Source organism: Solanum pennellii, chromosome 3 (assembly GCF_001406875.1).
Source record: "Solanum pennellii chromosome 3, SPENNV200".
NCBI classification, from domain to species: domain Eukaryota; kingdom Viridiplantae; phylum Streptophyta; class Magnoliopsida; order Solanales; family Solanaceae; genus Solanum; species Solanum pennellii.
The window spans coordinates 496,999-513,618 of record NC_028639.1 but is presented as its reverse complement, the minus strand read 5'-3'; the positions used below and the strand labels follow the sequence as shown (position 1 = coordinate 513,618).

Sequence of the window (16,620 nt, the reverse complement as noted above, 5' to 3'; positions counted from 1 at the left end):
CTATTTGTGAATTTCACTACTTTGCTAGTTGACCATAGTTGACCACTTGTGAAAAGGAGATGAGTGTCACTCGAGGGTGTGACTTGGTGGTCAGTCAGGAGGAAAAGAGTCGGCATATTAAGGTTCGAATTTTGATAGACCAGAAAAGATTGGATCCCACAAATGATGGAAATAAAAAAATCATAACAAACTAAATAAAAAAATCATAACAAACTTTAAATGAACTTCTCTTTTTCCAAGAAAAGACATATTACCAATTACAAATTGATAACAATGCACATAGTTTTGAGAACTAAAAAAAATAATCAGATAGAATAGTAATTACAATATTGTAAATAAAAAATAATAATGAAAAGAGAGACCTAAACAAAAAGACCCCCTAATTCCTCAATATTCTTCTTCTTGCAATTGGGCCTTACAAATCTAATTGGGCTTGGGCTTTCAAAACCATGATCTGCTAGCAGTTGATGGGCTTCTATACTTTTTGTTACTAACACTTTTCTTTTTGGGCTTCCCACACATACATTGACATTCATAGCCACAAATATTACCAAAGCAAGAAAACAAGCTACTCCCTCCACTCGAACGCCTTCTAGGGTGATGTCCGGTCGAACGATAGCTACTTGAACCTGTCCCTCCGTTTTGTACCGGAGGGATCTCGTTCCTCCACCTCTCGAGCTTCGACCTGAGCCCCTCGGTGCTCTCGTCGATGCTCCAACCATCCAACACTGAGCTCCTCTTGTCATCCATTAGATATCCTCTTTCAACTAAAGCAGCAGCCACTATAGATGCTGAAGGCCCAATTTCTGATTCAGTTAATGGGCCTTTTGGGCCTCCAAACTCATTTCCATAAATCTTCATAGTGGACTTTGTAATAGACTGTTCATCAATTTCTTTAGTTGTTGGTGGGTCATAACAAGGCCCTTTTTCATTTATGGGCTCATATTTGGTCCCCATTTCCAATTCAATAAGTTTGAGTTTGGGCTTGGGATTGGGCTTTTCATGATTGGGCTTATCATAAATTGATGACCCTTTGCTTACAATTGAATCACTTAAAACAGAACTTGTCTTAATTTTTTTATTTTCTAATTTTGATTTCTCATTTATTAGCTCAGCTCCATTTATAACAGAACTTGCTTTTCCCTTTTTTTTCATCATATGAATTGGAGGTTCAAATGAAATACTAATTATTGAACTCTCTTTTTCATGATCTATACCTTTTGTTTTTGAAGGAATTGCAACTATTGAACTATTATTACCTATGGAAATATCATCCAACGCGATACGTTCGCTACGTTCACTCTTTATTCGACGTAATATAGGTTTTGGAACATCAACATTACTATCGTTGTTCTGCTTGATCTCATTGTTGTGTGTATGGTGTGTGTTTCGATCTTCCATCAAATCGCGATATGCAACTGCTGACGTGCTCATTTGTCTATATAATGGCATACTCCTCATCGAGCTATCGAGTAAAGATACACCAATATTCAATATACCTTGAGGACGCCCTGATGGACGACGAATCTACATACATATGTTAACATTTATATAAATAATAAATAATAATGTCAATTAACATAAAGGTAAAATTAATGATTGAAATATAGAGTCATGTGACATGCATGTATCCAAAAATAAATTGGAGGCCTAACTTTTAGTTTTTATTTTTGAAATCCAAAGTTATTTCTTTCTTTTTAATGAAAAAGCGAAACAAACCTGAAGTGCGACAAAACGCATTCCATGATGGTGAGTACGGAGGTGAGTACGAATCGGAGGGATTAGGTTTCCGACAAGGACACGAACCGTTCCGACGAGAGAGTCACGGAACCAATGGACGGAGTAAATCTCGATGTGGACGGCGGAATTCTCATGACGGAGAAATTCTTCGTCCACACGAAAAACAAACTTGTCATTCCACGTGGGGTTATGGCCACCGTCCACGTCAACACCCGTGGCAAGTTTCCGCGTAGGATGGACCCATGCGGCCGCGTAGGTCTTCAATTTCTTTGACATGGGTTCCAAGTCCTGCGCGGAAATGATGTTTATTTCCAAGAGCTGGAACGGTTTCAAAGACGTTCCCATGTTCTTGGAAATCGGTGGCATTATTTCACAATGTTATTATCGTGATCGTGGTGGTGAAATGAAAAAGTTTTGCTCGTCGTCCTCTTTCTCGGACGCGATGAAAAAGTTCGGGGTCAATTCGCTAGAGACCCCGAATGAAATTGGGGGTTAGAGAAGGAGGTAATTATTAGAAGATCGTAGTATATACGCATATGGAGGATTTAAAAAAAATTATTGTTTAAATGTTGTTAGGTCAAAAAATCATTCACTATGGACCTTATATTTAGGCAAGAATTTAGATATATACGTGGAATTTTTGTTAAAATATTTAGTGGATGTTTGGATATAAGAATTGTAATTTTTTTATTTATAAAATAAATAGTGTTTGTTGTCAAATTGAAAATTATTAAACTATTAAGCGATAAATAAATTCGATTTTCTCATATGTAAATATACAATGAAAATATGTAGAATTACAAATCATCAAATGGTCGTTCGATTTCCATTTTGGAAATGACTTGTTTTTGTTCTTTTACCTTATTTCAGCCTAACAAAGCTTACACTATTTTTTCGCAGTTACACACATAACATGCCATTGAAAATAATTCTACTATACATAACGCTATAAATTTACAAGATGATCCTAAGTAATCGTTATTATTTATTGTTCAAATACAATTTGAAGGTATGCCTCAATCTATGCATTTCCATTCTTTTAAAACATTGCATTCTAAAATCTTTATATATATCAGAGGGTTACTATTTTTTTTTTAATATTTATGTTTCCATAATTTAATCATGGTTTTTTCTAAACATATAGGAGTAATTGATTCATCTTTGTATTTTCATATGATGTTAGTACTCACAGTATTCTTTACCAAGAAAAAAAGTACTCACAAAATTATTTCACAACAAAAAATATATGAAGATAGAGTTGTCAATTAAGGTTTGATCTCTTATATTCCTCAAGAACTTGTTTTTTTACATGAAACATATGATTTGTTCACATCGTGTAATTTTTCAACGAAGGGGTGGTAGCATGAATAGGGTCGTTAGGACATGTCCATCGACCTCTAGTAACTACTAGTCTAGGTCAAAATATTGACGTTTTAGAATAACACGAAGCATTTTATTGTGTTTTACTTTTGAATTTCTTCTTATTGCTCGAACTTGGATTGTTAATTAAGTGAGACGTTTAAGAAAATAAACTATAGTCTATAGACAAATATCATTTAAAAACACTCATTATCTTTTGTTTTGAACACTTTATTTAGGATATCCATAGAAGTAGCAAGTCAAGATTTCTGAATTAATCTCAAGCAAACAGCCAAAGTTAGAAATATGCTGCTGAGAAGCTCATCAACTCCTGTTTCACAAACCATTTTGGTAGAAAGTAAAAAAAGTGACTTTGATAATACTTCTGCAGATCACAAAAATATTGGCAAAGTCTCATTTCACTCAGCAAGCCATTTATGTTCTTTCTCATGCAACTCTTCATCTGATCATCAACTAAGCCTCAAAAAATCCAACAACAATCTTGGTCGAAAAACGGCTCGGAGAGTTCAATCTGAAGGGAACTTAAAAGGGTTCGTGTCAAAATGTGATCTTGATGAGGTTTGGTTGGTGTCAGAATCTGATCTTGATAAAGTTTATAGAAAAGGGATGGTTTCAAAATGTGATCTTGATGAAGTTTGGTTAGTCTCAAAATGTGATCTTGGTGAAGTTTATAGGAAAGGGTTGGTGTCAATATGTGATCTTGATGATGTTTATAGAAAAGGGGTGGTGCCAAAATGTGATCTTGATGATGTTTATAAGAAAGGGTTGGTGTCAAAATGTGATCTTGATGATGTTTATAAGAAAGGGTTGGTGTTAAAATGTGATCTTGATGATGTTTATAAGAAAGGGTTGGTGTCAAAATGTGATCTTGATGAAATTTATAGATCAAAGGTACTACCACGATCTTGTCACAACCAAGAGACTAACATAATATTGCAAACAGAATTATCATTTTCTGTTTACAAGGATGAAGATTTTAAGGAGATGATTAATGATGGAAAATTGGTGAGGGCTGTTACTATAGGAAATGAGATAGAAGATTTAGTTAGTGATGATTTTAGTTTTGGGAAATGCATCATGGATCTTATTAAGGAAAACGATGATAATGAAGATTGTGACGAGAAAGAAGATAAAGAAACTGAAGAACGAAATGAACCAGTTTGTCCAATGTACCTTGCTGCTGGATTTGGAATTGATGTTAGTGGCATGAAGTCTCTGACTGAGGGCGGGCTGATGAGGGCGGGTCATGGTGCTGACATTGTACCGTTAAATTTTGATGAAATGGGAGATGTTGAAGCACATTATAAGAGTTTGCTTGAAGAATATCCTTTCAACCCTTTGGTCTTGAGGAATTATGCTCAGCTTTTGCAGGTCAGTCTATTGACTATGTTGATCATCGTATGTCTCGAGGAACATTTCTGATTCTCTTTGTATCTTGCAACGTCTTCGTTGAGAGCTACTCCCTGCTTCAATCTGCGTGAACCTATTTGACTGGATACGAAGTTCAAGAAAAAAAGGCAGATATTGTGAACTTGTGGCCTTAAACATATCACAACGTTTGTGTGGTCTTAGACATGTTTAACATATAGTCAGCTTTTGCAAGTCACTCTATTGATGATGTTGATCACCATTTCTTCCTTTTACGAATATGGTGAATTCTCTTTGTACCGTGGAGATTTTCTTTATGGTTTCGACAACTAAAAACTCTCTACTAGTGATTTGGAAGGATGAAACAATACCAAAAGAAATATGTACCATGTTGTTTTGCCCCTAAACTCTCTGTTCTTGTTTCCACATAATGTGATGTTATTTAGTCCAATCTTGGTGATCATGTTATGTTTTGTGTCATTCATGAACGTTGGTGGCAGTCGAAAGGAGATCTTTCTGGGGCCGAGGAATATTACTTTCAAGCTACTCTAGCTGATCCACAAGACGGGGATATCTTGTCACAGTATGCTACATTGGTGTGGCAGCTACACCATGATAAAGATAAAGCCTTGAGCTACTTTGAACATGCCATTCATGTTGATCCCGAGAACAGGTACCTCATCCGTTTTGGGCTTATATGGCAGTATTTGAATGCAACGGAGTGTAAGAAAAAAAGAAATACTTCTGTCACATACCAAAAGTACCACTGTAACTTCTGGTTTCGATGCATGCCATGATATCGTTATGGCTATAATAGCATGTCATTAAGAGCAAAATGAGAAGTTTCAAATTAAAGAGCTTCCAAATATAAAAAGCTTTCTTTTTTCTTAAAATAGACTGAAAATGATATAGCGCGATATGAAGTGGAACATGTATAACTTTGTATCTTCATTTCTCATTATAGAACAAATATATGTATGGTGTATTGATAGGTTACAGATTTGAACACACATAGTATGCCTCCTTTTTTACATTCATTTTTTCGGTTTCCAGCCATGTCCTTGCAGCATATGCTAATATTCTTTGGGAGATCAATTATGATGACAACGAGCACGACGCAGACACACACCTTGATGAAACTAAGGTTTTCACACATCCTCTTTACTTTATTTCCTAGTGAATATATACTAGCTACCTCCGTTTCAATTGTCCGTTTAAAAAAGAATGTCCCTTTCCACCTTTGACAACTATTTCAGTTCTAACTTTCCACCTGACATGTTTAAAGTACATTTTCTTACATTCTACACATCTTTAGCTTAAGACTACAAGATTCAAAAGTCTTTACTTTCTTAAACTCAGTGTCAAGTCAAAACCAGACAAACAAATTGGAACGGAGGGAGTAACAACTTTTAGAACAAGATCCATTTTGCATCATATGAAGTTTTAACCTTCTTGATGTGCCATCTTTTCAAGGAAACCGAAGAAGTTGCTACGTCCCACAACATGTATTTTGAACAAGACAACAGACAAGCTAGCCCTCTGATGAATCTTGCTGCAGGATTTGGCATTGGAAATTGCGGATTTAGCGGTGGCATGACTCTGGATGAGCTTATAGCAGCTGAGGATTACTATAAGAGTATGATTCAAGAAAATCCAAATAATCCCTTAGTTTTAAGAAACTATGCTCAGTTCCTTGATCAGGTAATGTCCCTTATTTGTCATCTAAGCTACCGCGTATAAGCAGTAGCGTAGCAACATATAGTGAAAGGTAGTCAATTGAACACTCTTGAGTTCTTTTGCATAAATACACTCAACCTTTTCCAAAACTCCACTTGTCAGATCACATTGGATATGTTGTTGTCATTAGCGTGCTTTATCATTTTTTCGTGCAGTGTAAAGGGGACTTGAGAGGAGCTGAAGAATACTACTCGCGCGCGGTATTGACAGATGCTAGTGATGGAGAAATTATTTCACAATATGCAAATTTTATATGGCATCTTCATCATGACCAAAATAAAGCCTCTTCTTATTTCAAAAGAGCAGTTCAAGCTTCTCCAGGAAACTGGTAAGTGTTACTCTCTTCTGTCTCATTTTATGTGAAAGTGTTTGATAAGGCACGAACTTTAAGAAAGAAAGAAACTTGTAGTCTAACATAAGCTATAAACATTTGATCGACTATAAATCATCTCATTAGCAGAGAAAAAAGGAATGTTTATAATGATAACACCACATAATGGTTAAGAAATAAGGATTTTTATATACGTACGTCGCAAACGTTTCCTTCTTCATTGTCATTTTTTCTCCTTTCATACCTACTTTGATTTGCTATACTCGAGCATAGGATTTTCCAGAAACAACCTCTCTAACTTCACGAGATAAAAGTAAAATCTGTGTACACACTATCCTCTCAGACTCCACTTGTGAGATTTCACTGGCATTATTGTTGTAGTAAAGGACTTTTGCATTGGCGCCATATTTTGACTTGTTTCTTATTTTTTTTTAATGTAGTATTCTTTTTAGAGAACCATAGTATATTAAAAAAAAAAATATTAGTACTACCATATTCATTACATTTATTTTGTTTCCAGCGATGTACTAGCATCATATGCTAGGTTTTTATGGGAAACAGAGGAAGACGAAGATGAAGATGAAGATAAAGACGAAGAGTCAAATAATCACAAATATCAATTTCAATATTTTCATGGAGTAATGGTTACTCCAAATGCTTAATCCCCCAATACCAAGTAAAATGAGTGGTCAGAGGGGATTACATGGTGGGAAATCGAATTCTCACTAATAAGGTGAAAGTTCAAATAGTTAATCAGCTGAACTAATAAGATTTCCTGTTTCCATATAGATAAATAATAGTTCCAATAGGATTTTTTTCCTTCCAAAAACCGTTGTCATATATAGAGATAATCTATAGCTACGGTTTTTTTGGTACAATTTCAACGATTGAATTGCTAAAGTGTATTAGCAATACTTAAATAGTTGGAATATAGTGTTCATAGCAACGGTTGTATAGCCATAGCAAAAAAATACCGTTGTCATAGGTCTAGTTTCTAGTAGTGTCATTTCGAAATAACTTCAGACATGACGTTTGATATTAAGCTGTTGATAAAACTGTCTGAATTACGTAAGTCTGAATTGATCAGACTAAAATGACTAAGGTTTAATAAAAAAAATGTTGATTCACGATGTAAATTTTGATGTTGCTAACAAGCAAATTTGAATTATAATTTTATGAGGTGATGGTTTTGTGTTTATTATAGTTAAAGAGATTTTAGTAATTTTTTTGTACTTAAATTTATTTTTCGCATAAAATTTACTGTCTAAATTGCAATTTGAAGTGGAAAAAAATTGACATTTTTTAATTAATATTTTCATAGAAGATGTGACCGAAAAACATGATAAATAATTAAGATAGATAAGGTATTAGTATTTAAGGAAAAAACTTTTGGTCAAAAAATTTAGCTAAAATTTTGATCAAAATGATATTTTATTTATATTATTTTATTTTTTTGTATATTTTTAGATTTTTAACTTTAATACATTTTAATAAAAAGATATTTAATTAAGGTTTACCTCATATTTTATAGTCATAATTGAATTTATTGGAATTTTGGGTTCTGCCCAAGTTAAAAAACAACTTCTTTATATGTAAAATTTATTATTCACTCCATTCACTTTTAAGGAAAAATAATTACTTTTTTTTTCTTAATTTACCTTCTATATTAAATACTTAATTTCAAATTATTTTTTTATATTTAAAAATATACATTAATAAATAAATTATAGTTAAATAATAATATTAACCATTATATTTTAAGAGACATGCTCAAAATAAACATATAATAAGACCTTTCTTAAAAGACATATATATATATATATAAAAAATGAATATTTGACACTTTTCAACTGCATTTTCTTAATAACATTCAATTTTCAAGATAAAAAACTAAACAAAGGATAATTTCATAAACTATATATTATATTTATTAATTTTTTAATAAATATATTTTTTTCTAAGGTCAAACTTATTTTTGAAAAAACAAGTAAGTATTTATTAGGGATATATATGAATTTACTATAAGTGTTCTTTTTTCTTCTATAAATTGAATTTGCAATAGTTTTTATATTTATACAAAACAAGGGTTTAAGCCTCAAATACAGCCAAAACCCTACAAATTTTCTCTGCTTCTTCTTCTTCCTCAACAATGGCGCCTATGGGTAGAAAACCCTTTGCTTTGACCGGATCAAGCAGCAAGAATGACGGCGTTTTAGCTAGGATTTCTCAATCCACCATTGTTACGAAGGGGAAACAAGCAGCTTGTGATGCGACTTATGTGGGGAAAAAGCTTGCGAAGAGTACTGGAAAAGCTGCTTGGCTTGTTGCTACAACGTTTTTGGTTCTGGGTTTGCCGTTGATTATTGTTATGGATCGTGAACAGCAGCTGAATGATCTTGATCTTCAACAAGCAAGTCTTCTTGGTGCTTCCCCTGCTACTACACAGAATTGATTTTGTTAGTGGGTTTGAGAAATTTGTAGAATGGGTTGGGGAAGCTGCAGTTTATTAGTTAAAAAAAGAAGATCTTGATCTTCAATAGAAATTATTTTTCGTTATGTTTGTGTTTTTTTGTTAGTGTTTTGATGATGGATTTCGAGATTGGATCGATGAAATTTGTAGAATGTGTTGGTTGTTTTATTAGATGTTTGGGAAGCTGCAGTGTTTATTAGTGAAAAAAATTTGATCTTGATCTTTAATGGAATTGATTTCACTTTGTTTTGGTTTTGTTTAGTGTTTTGATGGTGGATTCGAGATTGGATTGCGAAATTTGTAGAATGGGCTGGTTAATTCACTTTATCAGTGAAAAAAAAAAGATCTTTGATATGATGGATTTGAGGTTGGATTGCAAATAAGCCGCTGTGAAAAAAATGATCTTGATCTTCAACAGAAATGATTTCTCTTTGTGTTTGTGGTTTGTTTGTTTTGTTTAGTGTTTTGATGATGGATTCGAGATTGGATTGCATAACTAATTGAATAGTTTGGTTACTAGATGTTAATGTGCTGCCTCTGGTTAAAAAAAAGTGATATTGATCTTCAATAGAACTGATTTGTGGTTAGTCTTTGTTTTATTTAGTGTTTTGATGATGGGTTTGAGATTGGATTGCGAAATTTATAGAATGAGCTTGTTATTAGATATTTGCGAAGCTGCACCTTTTATCAGTGAAAAGAATGATCTTGATCTTTAGCAGAAATGGTTTCTCTTTGTTTTATTTAGAGTTTTGATGATGGAATCGAATTTGTGATTGAAAAAAATATAGAATGAGTTGGTTATAAGATACTTGGGACGCTGCACCTTTTATCAGTGAAAAGAATGATCTTGATCTTTAGCAGGAATGGTTTCTCTTTGTTTTGTTTAGTGTTTTGATGATGGAATTGAATGGAATTTGTGATTATAGAATGGGTTGGTTATGAGATGTTTGTGATGACACTGGTTAATTGACTTTATCAGTGAAAAATAATGATCTGGATCTTCAACATAAATGATTTCTCTCTGTGTTTATGGCTTTTACTTTGTTTTGTTTAATGGTTGATGATGAATTTGAAATTGGATTGCAAAATTTATAGAATAGTTTGGTCATGTTTGATTTTATCAGGTGAAAAGAAATGATCTTGATCTTCAACAGAAGTGATCTCTCTGTTTGTGGTCTCTTCTTTGTGTTATCTAGTCTCTTCTTTGTGTTATTTAGTGTTTTAATGACAGGTTTGAGATTGGATTGCAAAATTTATAGAATGCTTTGGTTACTAGATGTTTGTGCTGCCTTTGCTATATGTTTCTGTTTGGTTTATTTCTGCCCTTAACCATAGTGATGAACTATGAACAACAGCTCAATGATCTTGATCTTTCATCTAGTGGTTCGAAGAAAAAGAGTCAATTGTTAGTACGATTTCTCTTCAAGAACACTAGATTTCTTTTCCCAGAAACTGAATTGAGATGAAGTCAATTGAAGTGTACAAGGGGGAAGTAAGGCAAAGGTTTGTGCTTTGTGGTGTATCTGGAAAATCAGGTAGTTGTGATAAATGTTTGTGCTTGTTTTGAAGTTTTTCTTCTTGTGTTGTAGCACAGATCTTGTCTGTGATGACTTCTTCGTGTTCGCGTTAACTAGCAGACTAGTCGCGAGCTTGGGTGATAGGGTGAGATTTAACTCTTGCAGTCGTGCGTGCTCTCTCTTGAGTAGGTCAGTCTCGCTCTCTCTCGATTGGTAAGTATATCTGTTATCGTATTGTTGGCGTAATAACCTCTCTAACTCTGTTGCAGAGACAAGGTCTATTGTTCTTGTCTTATCATGAAAAATTTAAGATACTTGTATGTGTGTGTTATGTCCCGTAAAGTTTTTATAAGATTTACGTATACTTTAATTTTTAAGTTAGTGCAAATTATATGAACTCTTTGAAATAAGACTTGGAGACAATTCTTTTTTCGATATTGATTGTTACCAAATCTTTCATTTATTTTATAGGTCACCAAATCAAATGTTGCACTAGCTCCATTAAAATTAAATCTTCTATTTAGTTTGAAAAGAAAAAAATATATCAATGTACTCATAATTTTAAAAGATAATAGATTCTTTATCTTGTAAATTGATGCTCATTTAAGAAGAATTAACCTAAATAAACCAATCACTCAAACTAATAAGGATGAGTAAATGTATAATGATATGTGTAATTCATATATTGTTTGTGCATAACAAGTATGTAATTTATGTCTATTAAGCTAGCATTGTAGTAAGATAGATCTCTTTATTTATCAATTCCAAACTTCCAAAAATATTAGCAAATGATTGTAAGTATATTTGTTATGGTATTGTTGGCGTAATAAATCAAATAATGAAGAATTTATGTGTCCATCGTAAAAAAATAACATTTTTTATTTTGTGGGATGAAGTTGTAGTAAATATCCGTTGGAGAGTCCAGGGTTCATACCGTAACAACCTCTCCACCTCTAACGTATAGGCATAATGTCAGTGTACGTTCTATTTTTTCTAGATCCTACTTTGTGCGGCTACATTGTGTATATTGTTGTCTCTATATTACGATTAGCTGCAATAATATAATATGAATACCTATAACCAAACACTTCACATAAATGTCATTAAACACTTTAGCCACTTAAGATGAAATGATATTTAGATGCAATAAATGTTTTGCCATAAATTAATAAATAGTCACTTAAATAAAAACTTATTACTACAAATTCTTTTGTTGCAATGACAGTCTAGTTAAATTTATTACGCAAAATTGAATTAGTCAGATTCCAATACGAGTACTGAATACCAATCATTGATCCTTTTGTAGGTCAGCACTTCATGACTTCTCAAATATTGGAAATGAGTTCAATATGGTTTGTAGTCTGCACTGAGAGACCAGCTAACTACATGTTCTACAAGGCACTTTGACACAGGCAAGAAACTCGACGTGTGCCACAAGAATCATTGGTAATTTCTACTGTTCTTACCTGATGAGAAGTCAGAGGAGCTTCATGGAGATCATGTATCAAACTAGGCGTTGTGCTTCAACAGCAGCACTCAACGTAGAAAACAAAGAACGGAAGTAAGTCTTAATAACCAACGATTAGATCCTGCACTACACCGAGAATGGCTGTAAATAGGACTTGACAATCAATGTCAAATATTGTAAATGAAATGAAGTTTAGAAGTCCTCGGATACTTCTACGTTCTGTACATGTATCCGAGTTCTCCATCTGGACACGCTCGAGACATGTCAATCAATTAACTCAAGCCATAAATTACAGTTAACTGATGCAAATATGTAAGCTAAGCTCATATTTACTCAAAAACTTTCCACAGGCCAAATGCTCATTATGAATCATAAACCTTGTGCAAGTTAGCAAAATATGATGTTCCAGGGAATAATACAAAGCAAGCTAGGATGAATATACGCCAGTTGACGATGCAGTAAAAAACTAAGAATCAGTTCTTACTCACGAAAGTGAGGCCAACTCCGACAATCTTAGGCATACAAGACTCTCTTCTCCCTTCTTTATCACAAAATGAACCATCGAAGACTTCCTTGCCATCGTCGTGTCCTCAGTTCTTTTTCACCTTTTCCGAGTTGAGGGGATAAAACATATGCAATGCACTGTTGAATATGATACACCTTGCTGTTAGTCTTGGGAGTTTCTGATGAGTTACTGTCAGTATTGGAGTTTGACTGGACTAGCATAAAAAATTTCGATACAAAATGAACGATGGAAGTTAAGACAAACATATACAGCCAAACAAATGAAGAGAAAACAAAGAACTTTCTGTAAAGTAAGAAATTTTTGAAGAAAATGTAGAAGCATTTTCAAGTCAACTGGACAAAGAGACAATATGCACATGGCAATTGGAGAAAAAGTTATAAACCAAAAGGACTCTTTCTAATAACTATATCCCACAAATGGTGTCGGGCGAAGATATGATGTATGCAGACATTACACCTCTACCTTTGGTGGGACAGAGGGGTTGTTTCCGATAGACCCTTGGCTCAATAGGACTCTTTCTCATCTTGTTAATAATTAACTAACAATTTAAGTTCACTTTTTATTTCCAAGAACTTATCACCATACATCTCAATTTCATAGCCCAAAAATTACTCTTTTCCAAACAGTTTTCATCCCTGTTTAACTAAGAAAAACCAAGAATTACAGACACAAAATCCTTTGATTTCTATTTTCCTTTCAAGAAGAGAATCGAAAAAAAGAATCCACCTCAGGAAAGCGTTGCCGGTCATAGCAAACAAGTCTGACCCCTTCAATAATCTGCAGCAAATAATGCATTGATATAACAGCATAAGCAAGAGACAATGTTTCAAACTATTGAAAATAATATAGTACATTAGTCAAATTAGGCGTACCGTCATGTTTCTTCATTAGATTCCTTGCAAACAGCACGCATATGAGTATAAACCCCACTCCAGCTACCCCTCCTAGTATTATAGCCACTGTCTTCCCCACATTTTGCCCTGACCCTACGACAATTATTAAATGCAGCTCTCTTTACAATATAATTGTAGGCAACAAATAAGAAGAATGGCTGGCAAATCTAAGGAGGACAAAGTTTTGATTTATCTAAGGAAAGAAAAAAGGCACATTGAAGTAACTGAAGTTTGGGTTGTAAACGATCGAGTAAAATAGACAGTCCCTCCGTAAAGAAAAGAAAGTTTTACTCTGACTCCACTTCTTGCTCTTCCAATTCACGAAAACTAGTCAGAAATCGTCAATGGGATTAAAGCTAAAGAGGGGTTTGATATAATCAACTTAATAGCACTAGTGTTTCAGACCTTTTATCATAAGTCCAAGAATACAGAAGTTTACTAGCTTGACTTCGTTTTGACACTGGAAAAAGCATAAGCAATTACCAATTTAGTAGAATGGCAACTTCAGCCAAACCAATTAGGAAATATAGACTTCCCAAAAATGTTATCATGCCCGTGTTAGATCCTCCAAAAATGGACTACTTTTGGAGGATATGACACACACCCTGCAGCATTTTTGAAGAGCTAGAGCATATAAAGCTAGACAAGAGGATCTATATCAGTATATGTAATACCTGAAGATGAAGAAGGGGACCAATCTGAAGACGACGGTGATGTTCTAGGGACCCCATTTGGAGAATTACTATAACCAATAAAACATTTGTGCAGGAAGATTTGGCCAGAGACGGAGCTTCCACATTCCACCTGAGCTTTTTGGACAGCATTTTTCACACAATCAGCACAATCAGCGGAGCCAACATCCCCTTCACATTGCCCCATGGTATAAACAGACTGATAGCTTGTTGTGTAGAAGCCATTGCTACTAGCCATGCCATTTTCCAATGTGGAAAAAGCAGTATCCCTTCTTTCCTCAAACCCACTACCTGACAATATTTTCGACACGTATTCTAAATATACATATGAAAGAAATACCAAGTCTTGAACTTGTAATTTTGAAAAATGTAATGGCTATGGTGGTATATACTAAAAATTGAACCTATAAAACTTAAATATATAGCTACCTAGCTGTGGTTGATGTATGTAGCTATAAGTAACATGTAAGACCAAAACCAGAATTTTTGAGATAAATATACGTAACAAAATCACTAGAAATTCAAGAAATACTAAATTTGTAACCCATATTTGAAATGCACAACCGGTTCAGCGGTTAAAACCTAATAATTTGAACACGTAAAATTTAATTCTTGAATCTGTCTATGCTGCCTGAAGCATTTTACCCACAATAAGTCTTGTACAGCATCTCCATTCCAGAGATTTGAGGGAAACCAGCAACCTCATAGAGCATGTAAAAGCCATAAAGCTGGATTCTTGCAACAATAGGATTGCTACCATATAGCTTATCAATGATTATTGGCAAACCACTAACACATTTAGAGCAGTCAACATTAGAGTGGTCACCTCCACACTGAAAAGACCATGAATTATGGACTGCCCACTACCAGTACTGAAGAGCGGATCTATAAACTCCAAATTCTGAATCCGTCTTTGACACAGAGTACAACTATATATGCAAAGAAACACTAAAAATTCGAACAACATCAAAAAAGTTAAAATTGAACTAGTAAAGTTTAAATCTTGAATCCGCCTATGCTACCAGGAGCATTTTCATCAGTACAAGTCTTATACTGCATCTCCATTACAGAGATGAGCATGTAACAGCCAAAAAGCTGGATTCTTGAAGCAACAGGGCTTGCTACCACACAGCTTATCAATGAGTATTGGCAAGCCACTCACATTTAAAGCACAGGTCACCTCTACACTGAAAAAGACCAGATACTGTGGACTTCCCACTACCAGTTCTAAAGAGTGAACCTATCAACACAGAGTGTAACTATATATGCAAGAAACACTAAAAATTCAAAATATTTGAAATAGAACTAGTAAAGTTTAAATCTTGAATCCTCCTAAGCTACCTGGAGCATTTTTCCCACTACAAGTCTTGAACAGCATCTCCATTCCAGAGATTTGAGGGAAACCAGCAACCTCATATAGCATGTAACAGCCATAAAGCTGGATTCTTGCAGCAACAGGCTTACTTCCACATAACTTATCTATGAGTATTGGCAAACCACTAACACATTTATAACAATCAACATTAGAAAGGTCACCTCTACACTGAAAAAGACCAGAAATTGTAGATTGCCCACTACCAGTACTAGTCTTATAGAACTTAGACTTTGAGGACTGTGAAACAAGAGTGCCAAAAAGGGAAGACAGAGCTTGTGAGTAAACCCCAGATGGATCTGATAAATCTTGCTTTGCACAACCCTTGTAAATCAACTTAGTATAATCAGAATCAGATTTAGCTTGTGGGGTTAGCTTAAAAATGGTAAATATAACTAAGAAAAGAGAGAATATGCAAAATGGCTTTGATGCCATACTCATTTTGTGGATTCTTGATGGATTATTCCATTGTTGTTTTGTATTTATTTTTTTTTATAAAGATTTCAAGCTTGAGTCTTTGAAAAGTGAAAATGTGAAAATGTTGAAGGGTTTGCTTGCTGTTTTTTGTTTTCTTTCTTTCTTCTAAAAAAAAGGGAGCCTTGTCTTGGTACTTTCTCTTTAATTGTGCAAATAGGAGTTATCTCTACTAGTATTACACATGAAATGAAAAATATCGGGATTGTATTGCGATGACGAGACTGTTTCAACTTTAATTAATTGTCTTGAATTTGAATTTGGAATATGGAAAAAATAACTTTAGAAGCGTCACCTTCAAATAGATTCATAATATGTTATTCCGATTTAGTTGAAATTTCAATGCAAGCTCCGGTCAATAAATGAAAAATTAAAAAAAAAATTAATATTTAATATTTTTATTAAAATTCAATTACTTTGAATAATAACGCTTCATAAGCACTATTTAACAAAAAAAAATTATTTAGAATTCTAAGAACTTTGATTAGAGGAGAATCAACCCAATTAACCACACTATTATCTTAGTGATAGATGAATAATAAATGAGTAGTACTATTTATACTTTAAAAAATAGTGTATTTTTATGAAAAAGTGGTAATTATTTTATTAGAAAAATAGTTAAGTCTTTTTAAAGGAAAAAGTGATGGTCCCT

General features: G+C 33.8%; 4 protein-coding genes across 10 annotated transcripts; 2 read left to right on the top strand and 2 right to left on the bottom strand.

Annotated features, from left to right (window-relative positions):
- Positions 1 to 214: 214 nt before the first annotated feature.
- LOC107013947 lies at positions 215 to 2,285 on the bottom strand. Its single transcript, XM_015213822.2, has 2 exons — positions 1,720 to 2,285; positions 215 to 1,527 (listed from the first exon to the last, which is right to left on the bottom strand). Exons 1-2 carry the CDS (start codon positions 2,104 to 2,106, stop codon positions 442 to 444), a joined length of 1,473 nt encoding a protein of 490 aa, XP_015069308.1. The 5' UTR covers positions 2,107 to 2,285; the 3' UTR covers positions 215 to 441.
- Positions 2,286 to 2,838: 553 nt separating this feature from the next.
- On the top strand, positions 2,839 to 7,754 carry LOC107013082. Its single transcript, XM_015213068.2, has 7 exons — positions 2,839 to 3,010; positions 3,339 to 4,491; positions 4,989 to 5,161; positions 5,542 to 5,632; positions 5,962 to 6,189; positions 6,381 to 6,553; positions 7,077 to 7,754. Exons 2-7 carry the CDS (start codon positions 3,406 to 3,408, stop codon positions 7,216 to 7,218), a joined length of 1,893 nt encoding a protein of 630 aa, XP_015068554.1. The 5' UTR covers positions 2,839 to 3,010; positions 3,339 to 3,405; the 3' UTR covers positions 7,219 to 7,754.
- Positions 7,755 to 8,612: 858 nt separating this feature from the next.
- On the top strand, positions 8,613 to 9,281 carry LOC107015382 (mitochondrial import receptor subunit TOM9-2-like). The gene has a single exon (XM_015215635.2). The coding sequence runs from the start codon at positions 8,706 to 8,708 to the stop codon at positions 9,006 to 9,008; it is 303 nt and encodes a 100-aa protein (XP_015071121.1). The 5' UTR covers positions 8,613 to 8,705; the 3' UTR covers positions 9,009 to 9,281.
- A 2,373-nt stretch (positions 9,282 to 11,654) lies between these two features.
- Positions 11,655 to 16,117, bottom strand: LOC107015381 (cysteine-rich repeat secretory protein 3-like). 7 transcript variants are annotated; one of them, XR_003577464.1, is made up of 6 exons: positions 15,464 to 16,116; positions 14,105 to 14,413; positions 13,410 to 13,523; positions 13,264 to 13,314; positions 12,496 to 12,653; positions 11,655 to 12,137 (listed from the first exon to the last, which is right to left on the bottom strand). XR_003577464.1 is itself a non-coding variant. In XM_015215632.2 (5 exons), the coding sequence occupies exons 1-4, from the start codon at positions 15,933 to 15,935 to the stop codon at positions 13,307 to 13,309; spliced, it is 903 nt and encodes a 300-aa protein (XP_015071118.1). In that variant the 5' UTR covers positions 15,936 to 16,117; the 3' UTR covers positions 12,270 to 12,730; positions 13,264 to 13,306. The 7 variants fall into 7 exon arrangements, 5 of the variants coding, with proteins under 5 accessions (XP_015071118.1, XP_015071116.1, XP_015071120.1 ...); XR_003577463.1 differs by having other exon boundaries at positions 11,655 to 12,132; XM_015215632.2 differs by lacking the exon at positions 11,655 to 12,137 and having other exon boundaries at positions 12,270 to 12,730; positions 15,464 to 16,117.
- Between the last annotated feature and the right edge of the window lie 503 nt (positions 16,118 to 16,620).

Excerpts from the sequence above, each read along its gene's own strand:
- LOC107015382 (XM_015215635.2), top strand. The coding sequence starts at position 8,706 with ATGGCGCCTATGGGTAGAAAACCCTTTGCTTTGACCGGATCAAGCAGC.
- LOC107013947 (XM_015213822.2), bottom strand. The coding sequence starts at position 2,106 with ATGCCACCGATTTCCAAGAACATGGGAACGTCTTTGAAACCGTTCCAG. Across the intron at positions 1,528-1,719 it reads TGCGTTTTGTCGCACTTCAG|ATTCGTCGTCCATCAGGGCG; the intron begins GTTTGTTTCGCT and ends ATATGTATGTAG.
- LOC107013082 (XM_015213068.2), top strand. The coding sequence starts at position 3,406 with ATGCTGCTGAGAAGCTCATCAACTCCTGTTTCACAAACCATTTTGGTA. Across the intron at positions 4,492-4,988 it reads ATTATGCTCAGCTTTTGCAG|TCGAAAGGAGATCTTTCTGG; the intron begins GTCAGTCTATTG and ends CGTTGGTGGCAG. Across the intron at positions 6,190-6,380 it reads ATGCTCAGTTCCTTGATCAG|TGTAAAGGGGACTTGAGAGG; the intron begins GTAATGTCCCTT and ends TTTTTCGTGCAG.
- LOC107015381 (XM_015215632.2), bottom strand. The coding sequence starts at position 15,935 with ATGAGTATGGCATCAAAGCCATTTTGCATATTCTCTCTTTTCTTAGTT. Across the intron at positions 14,414-15,463 it reads TAGTGGGAAAAATGCTCCAG|GTAGTGGGTTTGAGGAAAGA; the intron begins GTAGCTTAGGAG and ends AAATATTGTCAG. Across the intron at positions 13,524-14,104 it reads GTCCCCTTCTTCATCTTCAG|GGTCAGGGCAAAATGTGGGG; the intron begins GTATTACATATA and ends TAATTGTCGTAG.